This window comes from Echiichthys vipera, assembly GCF_963691815.1.
Source record: "Echiichthys vipera genome assembly, chromosome: 3".
Taxonomy (NCBI): domain Eukaryota; kingdom Metazoa; phylum Chordata; class Actinopteri; order Perciformes; family Trachinidae; genus Echiichthys; species Echiichthys vipera.
In genome coordinates this window covers 9,605,588-9,617,388 of record NC_139828.1, presented here as the reverse complement: position 1 = coordinate 9,617,388, position 11,801 = coordinate 9,605,588, and the positions used below count along the sequence as shown (strand labels likewise).

The 11,801-nt window shown below is 40.7% G+C and overlaps 1 protein-coding gene across 1 annotated transcript in view; it reads left to right on the top strand.

The window, feature by feature from the left end:
* celf5a (cugbp, Elav-like family member 5a) overlaps positions 1–11,180 on the top strand; it is a gene marked incomplete at both ends in the record, with an annotated part of 191,035 nt that extends 179,855 nt beyond the window's left edge. The window contains 4 exons of the mRNA XM_083911420.1: positions 5,792–6,004; positions 6,301–6,387; positions 8,003–8,146; positions 11,053–11,180. Coding sequence (XP_083767546.1) covers positions 5,792–6,004; positions 6,301–6,387; positions 8,003–8,146; positions 11,053–11,180 — 572 coding nt within the window. The remainder of the gene's footprint in view (positions 1–5,791; positions 6,005–6,300; positions 6,388–8,002; positions 8,147–11,052) is intronic.
* Positions 11,181–11,801: the final 621 nt, after the last annotated feature.

The window sequence follows — 11,801 nt, the reverse complement described above, 5'->3', positions numbered from 1 at the left end:
GTGTGACATTAATCTTTCATTTAAATGATTACTATAACCTCTGCAGCATGAAAAATCTTGTTTGTGACAGCAAGCCGGAGTACAAAGAGGCTCAGAGGTTAAGGGTGTTACTCTGAAAACAATGAGACATCCATTTGATCAACAGATGCAAAGCATTTAAGCTTGATGGTGCATAAGCCGTTTGCCAGATGGTTCAGCTGATTAGAGCATGTATCCTTACAATGATGCATGATGATGCTTTTTGAAAATAATGTTCACCAGGTGCCGCTCCCTGAGCGTTGTAGAAGAAATAAAAGTTAAACAAAACAAGGCTGAGAGAGGCAGAGCTGGAGTAAGAGGAAAGAAGAAAGAGAGAGGGAGATAAAGAGAGTGAAGGAGGAGAGAAATGGAGAGAGATGCGGATCCTGCTGGGTATATGTGGTGAGGAACACGTTGTGTCAAGGATGCTTTGTTAGGATGTGAGAGGTGTGTAATCAAAGTAACTCTGATGTTCTGTTGCATGGTGCTGATCTACACTGAAGATGTACATGCACAAGTACATATTACACAAAATATACTTCAGAAGCTCCACAGCCAGAGACAACCCACTCTCAGGCAGGCTGGATGTGCACAGCATCCCCGCTGGATTTGAGCATGGTTACACTGTTGATGCAGAACACTTCCATGGTGACAAACACCATGAAACTAATGAGCTGTTTGACACTATGATCTTTTTCAATATGTGCACCTGTCCTCCACGACGCATCAAGCATCTCAAACAAATACATTTTAGATTTAATGGCCAAGTCTAATGCAAAGGGAAGATAAGATTAGATGTTACCAAAAAAATAATGAAGTACTGTATCAGAAAAGGTGGTTTGATGAGAATGAATGAGTATCCCACAGATTTACTGCTATGAGTGACATATCACATCCAAGCTATTTGGAACAGACCACAGAGCCAAATGAAACACCTAGGGAAAAGAACACCTGTGTGTTTTAATTGATGCTGTGACCTTCAGCTATCAAGTCTCACTCAAACTGTAAAATTGCATTCACTGTATTTGCTTAATTTAAACACTACTCTGCCCAAGATTCCTTTTATGGTCATTTTATCTTCAAGGGCAAATATATCAATTTAGAAACGTGTCCAGTTGCTCACAGGGCCATTTTCCCTTCAATATAAATGTGCCCACTTTCAGTTTAAACCAGGCCTATTGCATCAGAATCATAACAAATCCCAGGAGCACAAGTGAACGCTTCTGTGATAGCAAAAGGTTTCCCTGTTCCTGGTGCCTGCAAGTACTTTCAGAAAGCACAGCCACAGTTCTCGGCCAGACCAAAGCGGATGTTTGTATGCAAAACTGAGCTTTGCATGAGCAGCATAGCTTCATAAGCTGCCAAGCTGTTTTGTTTGGGGATCTGAAAGTCAGGCACATTGGTATAGGCAATGCATTGTATGTACATTATCCTAAAAAGTGGAGCAGGCTTCAGTGTGTGGGAGTAATGTTTAATGCATTGTCCTATGTTGTATTTGATACTGAAAGTTATTGGTTTGAGTTTAATTTAGTCCACTTTTAACATCAGCTGAAGACAAATCACAAACGGTTTATACTTATTGTTAACTTATCATGGAGTGGATGTGCATTTTAGGGGTGTAATGTGTCCTTTAGCTGCCAGATTAATTACTCAGAGAAACAAGCAAGCAAAGGTGTTTACTGTATGTGGAAAGCACTCCTTGACGCTTCAGACCTGTGCTTCATAGATTGTGACACGACTCACAATTCATGTTTAATTTAGTTGCAACTCTGCTCAAAGCTCCCAGACTGTCCTGATTGAGATGATGATTAGGTGTTTGGAACTTGACAGTTACTCCTAGAAAGCTGAGCTCCTCTGTAGACTAATAATTGGAAAACATCATGGACTCTGTATTTTGAGAGTTAAAAGACGTTTTTATTTTCTTCCCTAGGTATTTATTTATTTATTCATTTGTTGAGGCTAGTTTCCACTTCAACCCTCAGTCAGAGACAATAGTACATGGCTGTACAGAGTTATGTCATCAGCATACAAGTGCATTCCAAAAACAATAGCAAGGTCCTCTGTGGAGATGACAAACAGGAGGATGATTTGATGAATGAATGAAGTTATTAATCCTACTCTACTCCATCAGAAACCCCTCACATTATTGAGTACAGATGGAGTGCACGTCATTGTTTTTTGTTATGAAAGAGCAAATGTATATTTTAAGTCCCTGAAAACTTGACATAAACTCTTTATTTAAACTCTCTTTACGTTTCTATTTATCCACTACATTGAATATGTAAAATAATCAAATAAAAAAATCAAAGTAAAACATTAATCATCTAATCTGCTTTATCGGGAATGTGTGGGTGTGTTGCGTTGGCCTGGCAACCCATACCATGCATGGCAGATGGATTTTCGCGATATCATCATATCACAGAAATTCATCCTCGTCAGTTTGTAAGTCATGCGTTGGCAGTCGGCATCCTGCAGGAGATAATGGTGTGTGTGAGAGAACAACAATGGCGGCTTCTAATGATGTTAGTGTAGCAATAGCATCAGTTTGATCAGAACTGGAACGTATTTCTTCATTAGAGGAGGAGCAAATAACAGCACTGAAGGCTTTTTCAGAAAATGAAAATATGTATTTATATTGGCTTTGGTGTGACGGACATGATGATGGTCAGATGGTTCATCCAATAACCTGCCAGGTAGGTTTTGAAAGTGTCTGCCCTTCTCCAAACATCAACTAATGAAGGCTTCTCAGCCGGTTCTGTGTAACAAACCATCGGATGCGTCACTCGCGCATGTGAAATACAAAACTGTATGTGTTCTCGTAGGAGCCCATAACAAGAAGCTGATTAAGAAAATAGCTTTTCAGGGCCTTTTAGTGGAAGACTATACATCCTACAAGCAGTTGTAGATGATGTTATTGGTAAGAATCACCTTTTCTCGAATACAGAACAGAAAATTGTACTTTGATGTGCATTTAGATATGTACTAAACAATAAAACACATTCATTTGGAAGTGCATTCACATCTTTTATGCTTCACAAATATGTATTCGTAATCTAAGGGGCTGTATTCAAAGTCGCATCATTTTTCTTGGTATACCAACTGGCCTTTGAATAAGAGTTATTATTCACACTCTAAAGACCAAATAGACATTTTCTCTTGGAGTGTAAATGCATCACATTTTAAATCAGTTAGATGAAAGCATCTGTTTTGAGTACTTATTACTTGCCCCAGCGAAAGATAGTCCTTGTGCTGGTAATGACTGCACTCTCCAGTATGGGTATAGCATCACTCGTTGATTTGAATGTATAATTAGCATAATAAATGCTTCTGTCGCATGTGAAGACTTCTTTCATGAAGCAATCGTGGCAAGGAGCAAATCCACAGTGCCCCCCCAACACACACAAACACACACACAAAGACACACACACACACACACACTAAGAAGCAGCCTGCAAGAATATAAATGTAATTCTCCTTCCATTACATAAATATATGTGGCATATTACACATATGCATACTGGGACCTATTTCTTGCAGTAATAAGAGTGGAGAGGTGATAGTTAAGAGCTGGCTCTATAGAATATGTAATCTGCTGCCCTGAAGTTTCATATTGCATGCCAGAGTGGTAAACAACACGTCATTATTACAGGCCAATACACGCAGAACACACTGACATCCTCACTCTTATGTGTGCATTGTAAACTGGCTATGAATACAATTTCCCACAATGCAAAAGCTATATGTCAACTGAGGTATAAAATGAAAATGCCTTGTTATTTTCTAGTTCGGGAAAGTAGGAAATACTTTCCTATCAAGAACATGCTCTGCTCATGTTGGCTATTGAGTCATTATGACAGTGAGGAAAAAGATGATGACTAGGCTACATAAATGGCTTTCTCATGTAATCATTGTTTTATTGGCCATGGTGTTGCTTATTGTCTTTTCCTTATATCATAACCCCATTTTGTAATCCAATACATGTCAGATAGTATTTGTAACCATTCTGTTTGGTTAAGTTATTGTGGATAAACGTTCAAAAGCTTTGCCTTACTACACTATCAATGCTTTTTATTACACTTGTGTTGTTCATGGTTATTCCCTGCTGTGACATTTCCAGCATGTTAACCTGACTGGACTCGGTGCTGACCCTAGAACTTATGTAATTGCATGTAAGGGGTCCACAACACCACCTACTACTACCACTGCTGCTACTACTATCACTACAACTGCTACACATAAGTAGACGCGTGCCCCCACAGCACTGCTAAGCCTTGGAAAATGAATTTGCGTGATGATGGAGAGGGTGCATTATCTGGCGGTACAGTAGAGTGTGTGTGGCCCGAGCAGACTAGCTGTCTCTAGCCCTCAGAATAGGAGCGGCAGTCTCCTGGGTCCTGGTAGGAGAATGGGCTGAAGCTGCAGTCTAATTCATCACAGCTCTGCAGGAAACAAGCAATCGTGGGGAGGCTTCAAAAAAAAAAAAAAAAAAGGGAACCAGTGCAAAAGACACAACAGCTCTCACTGGACCCGGGCAATTCCCCAGGTCACTGCAGTTGCCTCCCTGACTGTCAACCTCCTCTTTATGACTTAAATGCTGAGGCAGGAAGAGGAGAGGAGAGGAGAGGAGAGGAGAGGAGAGGAGAGGAGAGGAGAAGGTAAAGAGAAAGAAAAGCAATTCCATATGGATATGTAGATGATATTACTGAGTGGTGGGAGGTTTCAGCGTGTTATGTACAGCATATTTACTGTGGCATTAGCATAAATCTAGGCGTATGTTATGTTTATATGGGATGTGATTGTTTACCCTATCTGGACTACCTCTCATAGGGGGTTCTTTACTCAGGCACCAGATTGTGGGGATATGGCTTGCTGGAGGGTTTCCGTGACAACCTGGACTTTCTGTCCAATCAGAGCGAGGGTTTCCAGATTGAGAGGTGGTCCTCAGGGGAGCTGTACTTGAACGAGCTCGGATGCTTTGCCACGTAGCAGCCCTTTCAGAGAGACCATCACACAGTGAGATTCTGCTCAAAATGGGTACTTTGATGTTCCTGGCATAATTGGAAACACTTTCCAAAGAAGGGTCCTTTTAAAATGCATTGAATGAGCGAGGACAGGGAGCATCCAATTTCAATTCCACTCATGAACCATCCTGCAACTGCCTTTCAGGCGTGTACCATATATGTTATGACCCACCCATTTGTCAAACTGCCAACTATTGTTATTTTGTCTTTTTTTTATGATGTTTCAAAATAAGAGGCATCTTTGTATTTCTGCTACCTGCTCGTTCAAGCGAATCTCCCTCTGTAATCTCCTTTTGTTTAGCCCGTATCTTTTTCTTTTTTTTCTCCCCCATCTCAGAAGTTGCATAGTGGTTTCATCATCTTGAGCAGTAGGAGCCAGCAGGGTATCGCACAAACACTACGGACAGGCTCATTTTTCACAGGTTGACTACCCCTGCTTTCCTGCAGGATGTGTCACGACAAATGGCGGATATGTGACAGACTCACCTCGCATCCGTGTCCTTGCATTAGAGAGGAGATGCAGTGCTTTTTTTTGCGAGTTTGTGTGTGTGTGTGTGTGTGTGTGTGTGTGTGTATATACAATATATATATTTCTGTCTATCTGTGCTGGGGTTGTGTTTTCTCTCTATACACAATAGGAAAGCATGTCTATATGTACATTTACCAACGTATGAATGCATTACAACTGTTTTGTAGTATCATGTAGAGCTATGTAGGTAGAGCCAGTAACAGTAAACCCTTTTTTTACCCAGCAGGCCTCAGTTCTCCACCAGCCAACATCACCACCTCCGTGCCCAGCATCGTCACGCCCATCGTCAACGGATTCACCGGCATCCCTCATCAGCCCAACGGACACCCTGCTGTGGAGACTGTGTACACCAACGGCCTGCCGCCCTACTCCACCCAGAGCCCCACCGCTGCTGACACCCTGCAGCAAGCCTTCACTGGAGTACAGCAATACACAGGTATGAGACAGCTTTGTTTACTATGCTGGGATTTTACAATCTGCCGTAAATGCTGGTAACAGCTATGAGGCAATTACTGCAGGGTAAGTACTGTACGAGTATGAGGCTGTATGTATTCAGACAGTGTGGGACAGCGCCTGAGAACATAACATGAGAGAGCTTTTGATTACACATGTTATGCTTATGCGATCGACCTTAAGCTTCACTGACATAGTTCTCTATGAGATCGCCGTTTTCACACTCCTCTCTCTCTCTTTTACACTCTTTCTTCCTCCTCTCTCTCCGTCTCTCTGTAGCAATCTACCCAGCCACCACGCTGACTCCCATTGGCCAGACACTGCCCCAACCACCCCAGGTCATCCAGCAGCAGCAGCAGAGAGAAGGTGAGGGTGAGAGAACATTATTACTTTTTTTTTTACACTTCACACATCTCATCACCGTGTAATAGACATATAAAGAAGATGAACACGAGAAACCAATTCTACTTAAGCACTGTACACACCTCATTCTGTGTAATAGATATAAAAAAATGTAAGGGTGACAGAAGAATATTACTTTAATACTGTACACATCTCATTCTCTGTAATAGATAAATGGAGTGGAACAGCTGAGAGAACAGTGTTGGTGAATGCAGTTCAGACCTCATTTTGGTAATAGATATACAGTATAAAGTGTCAGGATGATAGAACAATGCTAATATGACTCTGTTATTCTGTACGTCTTTTAAAAAAGAGGTTACGTATAATCAACGTAGGCCCACGCTTTCGCTTTTTTCACAAGAAAAATTGAAGCTTATATAATAATAATAATCCCTAGATGTGAGAATAGTGGCACCGCAACCCAGATGGAAGAAATGTAATTAATGAAAATGAAGTAGGGTTATATGAAGCTTAAGTAATTTACAATGCAATGTGATGATTTCCAATCCCACCTACTGCAGGTTTACACAGTAATAAATTACCAATATGGGATTTTTGAGACTCATTGTATTGGGGGAAAAATTCACAGATTACTGATCTTGAACGTTTGAGTTTGTATAAAAATATACCTTTTTTTTGTGGATCATGCACCAATGACTATGCAAAAGTACTCGGAAGGCTGCTTTCTTTTAATAACTTTAATTAAAGAATATTTTACATTGCTATACATACAATTTGGTAAAAAATGATTAATATTGTATTATATAATTAATCATTTACATACAAAATAAAGGGGAAAAATCAATTAAATAGCTACACTGTACAATTTCCTAAATCACCTTAATTGTTTTCTGCATTATGAGTTCTGTAAAAAGGGTATTTATATCGATGCATGTCAGGAAAAATATACACCAATCCAAATATGTCTGTGATAAGCCAGTCAGCCTCTAATAAGAATTAACTCAGATTGCATTGAAGTTGGTAATTTGCAGTGAATAAGTAAGAGCAGTTATTTATGTCTTTGTGTTTTCAATATTAGTAATTACTGTGTCAGACATTAGATGTGAAAATATTACTGAAGGCCACATACTAACCAATCAAGCCCTCAGTTTTATATACATGACAGGTTTGATATATTTTTTTTTTTTCACTCATTTTGTTAGTTTTCATTGATTAGATGAGATTTATTTTGCAGGACATTTTTCACACTGCACATGTTTGCTAGTTGGAAAATTGGATCCACAATGTAGATTTAGTCCTTCACGTTCATATTTAATCAGAGAAGTTTTCAAATGTATTAAATAGAACATGTAAATACACTCTAATCTATTCGGTATCTGCAAATCAATGCAACACATTTTCCATTTGTCATGGGTGTGTTTAAAGGCAGTTTTGTGTTATCACTGATAATGTCACAGACATCCTGAAAATCTATTTTCACTTATCTTAATTTAGTCGACACGAAAGACTGCATAGATCAAAATGACAAATTCACAGCTGTTTCTCTTCATCCCTCACCAACCAACACACTCTCTCTCCCTCTCTCTCTCTCTCTCTCCGTCTCTCTGCCCGTGTTCAGGTCCGGAGGGTTGTAACCTGTTCATCTACCACCTGCCACAGGAGTTTGGAGACAATGAACTCATGCAAATGTTTCTGCCCTTCGGCACCGTCATCTCCTCTAAGGTCTTCATGGACCGGGCAACCAACCAGAGCAAGTGCTTCGGTGAGTGTCTCACTGCCATTCACACACAGCTATCAAGTCCACGACACACAGTTCTTTAATCGTATAAGGATCTTGGACTTTTGCTCTTTTCGGTGCTTCTTTTGATAACTTGTTCTTAGATTGGAGCTTGACCATTGACGCAGAGGTAGAGAGCAATCCAGGGGGAAATTACATCACCACCTATTTGCCTAAATTATTGATGCATATAAACGCCATTTTAGGTAAAGATTAAAAAAAGAAAGAAAAGAAATAGGAAGCCTGGGGAGGAGGGTAATATTCCAAGAAATAACGAAGAATTTCTGACTTTAAAGAATTAAATTTACAGGATAAAACCACATAGCTTTGGTGTGATGAGGTTGATCCAACCTTCGTGAGAGAAGTGATGTGGTTCCTTGAAAAAAAGAAAAAAACCCACAATTTATTCCAAGTTTTATTCTGATGAAGTTGTGGTATAGAGATTTTTTTCTTCTTTAAATTAAAAACTTTTTAGTCTCATGACTCATGAGTTTTTTCTCTGAATATTGCCACCACTTCCCTGACTCCATTTATTTATTTATTTTTTTACCAAAAATGGGCCTAATACAGAGTACAAAGTTTGTTTTTGCAGATAATATTCAGACATTTGTGGGTGTTGTGTAAAATCTCACAGCTGAGGCGTGAAGCTTAGTAGTGTAAGTTGCATTTTCTCAATAATGAAAGTTTTTATTTATTATTATACTGCACCAAACAATTTTTTAAACCTTTTTTTTCTGGTGCGGTAGATTCTGATAGTGTTTGACGGCACCCAGACATAGATGATTGAAGGATCTTACCCCTAACTGACTGACTGATTGACCTAAATTTGCATCTTGATGACTGTTGTGTTTTGGCATCCGTGCTGTAGAAAATGTGCTGAATACATTGTAGCCAAACTAGCCATGATGCAGTCGATCAGAGCCCATGTCCTTGTTTCTGCTTGGCAGCTGTGTGACTTGAAAACCTTGAGGTGCTGTATCAGCATCCACATCACCGTTCTGTAACCCCAATATCTGTCAATACCATCACTGCTGAGGCTGATTCACACACCTCCATGCCTCCCGCCCCATTTAGCTACGTCAGCCAACACACACCAACGAGCCCCAGGGCTTATAACAACTTTGAGGAGACAGGCGGGGATGGCGGTGTGTGTGTGTGTGTGTGTGTGTGTGTGTGTGTGTGTGTGTGTGTGTGTGTGTGTGTGTGTGTGTGTGTGTGTGTGTGTGTGTGTGTGTGTGTGTGTGTGTGTGTGTGTGTGTGTGTGTGTGTGTGTGTATGTGTGTGTGTTTGTGTGTGTGTGAGGGGGCGGGGGCACAGGGGGTGGCGGGGTTGCAAAGGACAATTATAGATCAGCATTTGTTTTCACTTCGGGGAACAGCAGTACCCTGGGCAAAATTGATCGCCAGTCCTGTCTCCCTCGGGGAACTTAATAACATATAAATTCATGAAAGAAGAGCTATTTGCAGTATTGACTTATACACTATGCATTTACAACATAATGTTAGGCCTGGGGAAACAGGGAGCACACTGGTGTAATTAATCTAGAGAGGAGAAAGAGGGAATAAACTTAGATTGATGGTGTGCAAAAGACAAGAAAACACAGTAAGAGAGAGAGCACACTTGTAATGTGTGACAGGACTGAGCGGAGGGCTTAGAGCTCTAAGCTTGCATCTCTTCTCCATCTCATCTCCGCTTTCAACCCGAATGTGTTAACCTGATGGTGGGTTAGGAGGTCACCTCCTTTCCCTGCCTCTATACTTTCTTCAGACTTCAGCCCTCTCCACGCCGCCAAGCCTTCGCCCTAATGGGACAACCCATAGCCAAGCAGACCAGGCAGACATCTCTCCCAGGTGGCTGTGGACGTGGAGAGGCTCCTGCTGTTTTTCATGGGTCATCGGCTGCTCCTAATGACACCACAGACACAGGGGAGCGCATCAAGCGGAGACACACTCCACTGCTGTTTCTGGTCACTGAATTCTCAAGGCTTTATTTTTACACATGATGAAAACAGGATGTTCAGCATAGGTTTCGGTGGGGGGGTGTATCTTGGGGGAAATGCGCAGAGGGGTTTTTGTGTCTGCGGCAGACTTGTCTCCTCATGATGAACTATGTTTGCTCTTGTTTTGGTCAAACTACTTTGTACAGGGACTTGTGCTCATTCATTTTTGTATTCTGGGCTTTCTACGGATGTCAGAGAGCTTTGCTGTAAGATATATCAAGTTAAAAACAAAGTATTTATAGGGATGATCATGATGACGATTACAAATATAACTATTTATATGGGATTAGTAGTTCATTTCATCTTTTAATATTCCATTAAACGGTTTAAAGTCCGCAGTCACATCCTTTTTAACCTAAAACACTCTGCTCTTATTATCTTACATGCATCTCTGAAGGATCACAGAACTGCCTGAGATTACATCTCTTTCAGAGAAAACTGTCAATCGTGAGAGAACATTATAACAGTTAGGCCCTATGGCAGTAACACCCCCACACTTTGCATCTGGAGTCCCACAGTGGTCGGTTATTTTAGCTGTTGCTAAAAGGTGATTTGAAGTTCTGCAGCAAGAAGCAACTGGTCATAATCCAATTCATCAAAGTGGTGTTCACTGTGGGCATACAGTATTAAACTCGGCATTTGCTAGGCAGCTCAAATGTGCTCCCCGCCTCAACAACACCATCTAGACTGCATCAGGAAGCAGACAGACCATGATGATCACTCAGTGAAAACACAGATATCTGTTTATATCCCTCACATTTCTTTTTCAGCTGTTCCAGAGTCATTTGCAATAGATATCATCTCTAAATATTGACTTAAATTTTGTGTTTAAAGCTTGTTTAGACACATGTTATTATCTCAACAGGGCTAATGAACTTGTACTTTTTCACAGGTTTTGTGAGCTTCGACAACCCTGCTAGTGCACAGGCAGCTATTCAAGCCATGAATGGCTTTCAGATTGGAATGAAGAGGTTGAAAGTCCAGCTAAAGAGACCGAAGGATGCCAGCCGCCCTTACTGACACAGCCTACCCTCAGTATTCATTGCAGCAGCACAGGTGAGTTGTTTCTCTTGGAGTTGAAGATTTAACTCTGATTTAACATCTGGCATGCTGACGGCCAAATGTCCTTCCTTCTGCTTCAGAAGAATTAAATATACTGTGTCCAGTGAATATAAAACTGAATATTTTTAAGGTCCCATATAGTAAAAAATTTGATTACCACGTCTTTTTGATTATAGAGCAGGTCAAAGTGCTATATAAATACTTTGAAAGTATCAAAACGCTCAATCCACAGAGAAACGCGCACAGAGCATATTCAGAAACTGACCTTAAACGAGCCTCTGTACGGTTATAATGTCACAACTACCGTATTTTTTGGATTATAAGCCGCAGTTTTTTTCATAGTTTGGCCGGGGATGTGACTTGTACTCTGGAGCGACTTATGTGTGAAATTATTAACACATTACCGTAAAATATAAAATAATAGCCCGGGCTATTATTTATGTCAGTCACGTAAGAGTGTAGGCGTATATCAGCAATCGTCACACACACACGTCAACCAATCAAAATTGGGCGGGGGCAGGTCATGGCAGAAGTGCAGCTACTTCCATACCTGTGAGTTGGCGGAGTTGTTCAGAAGTG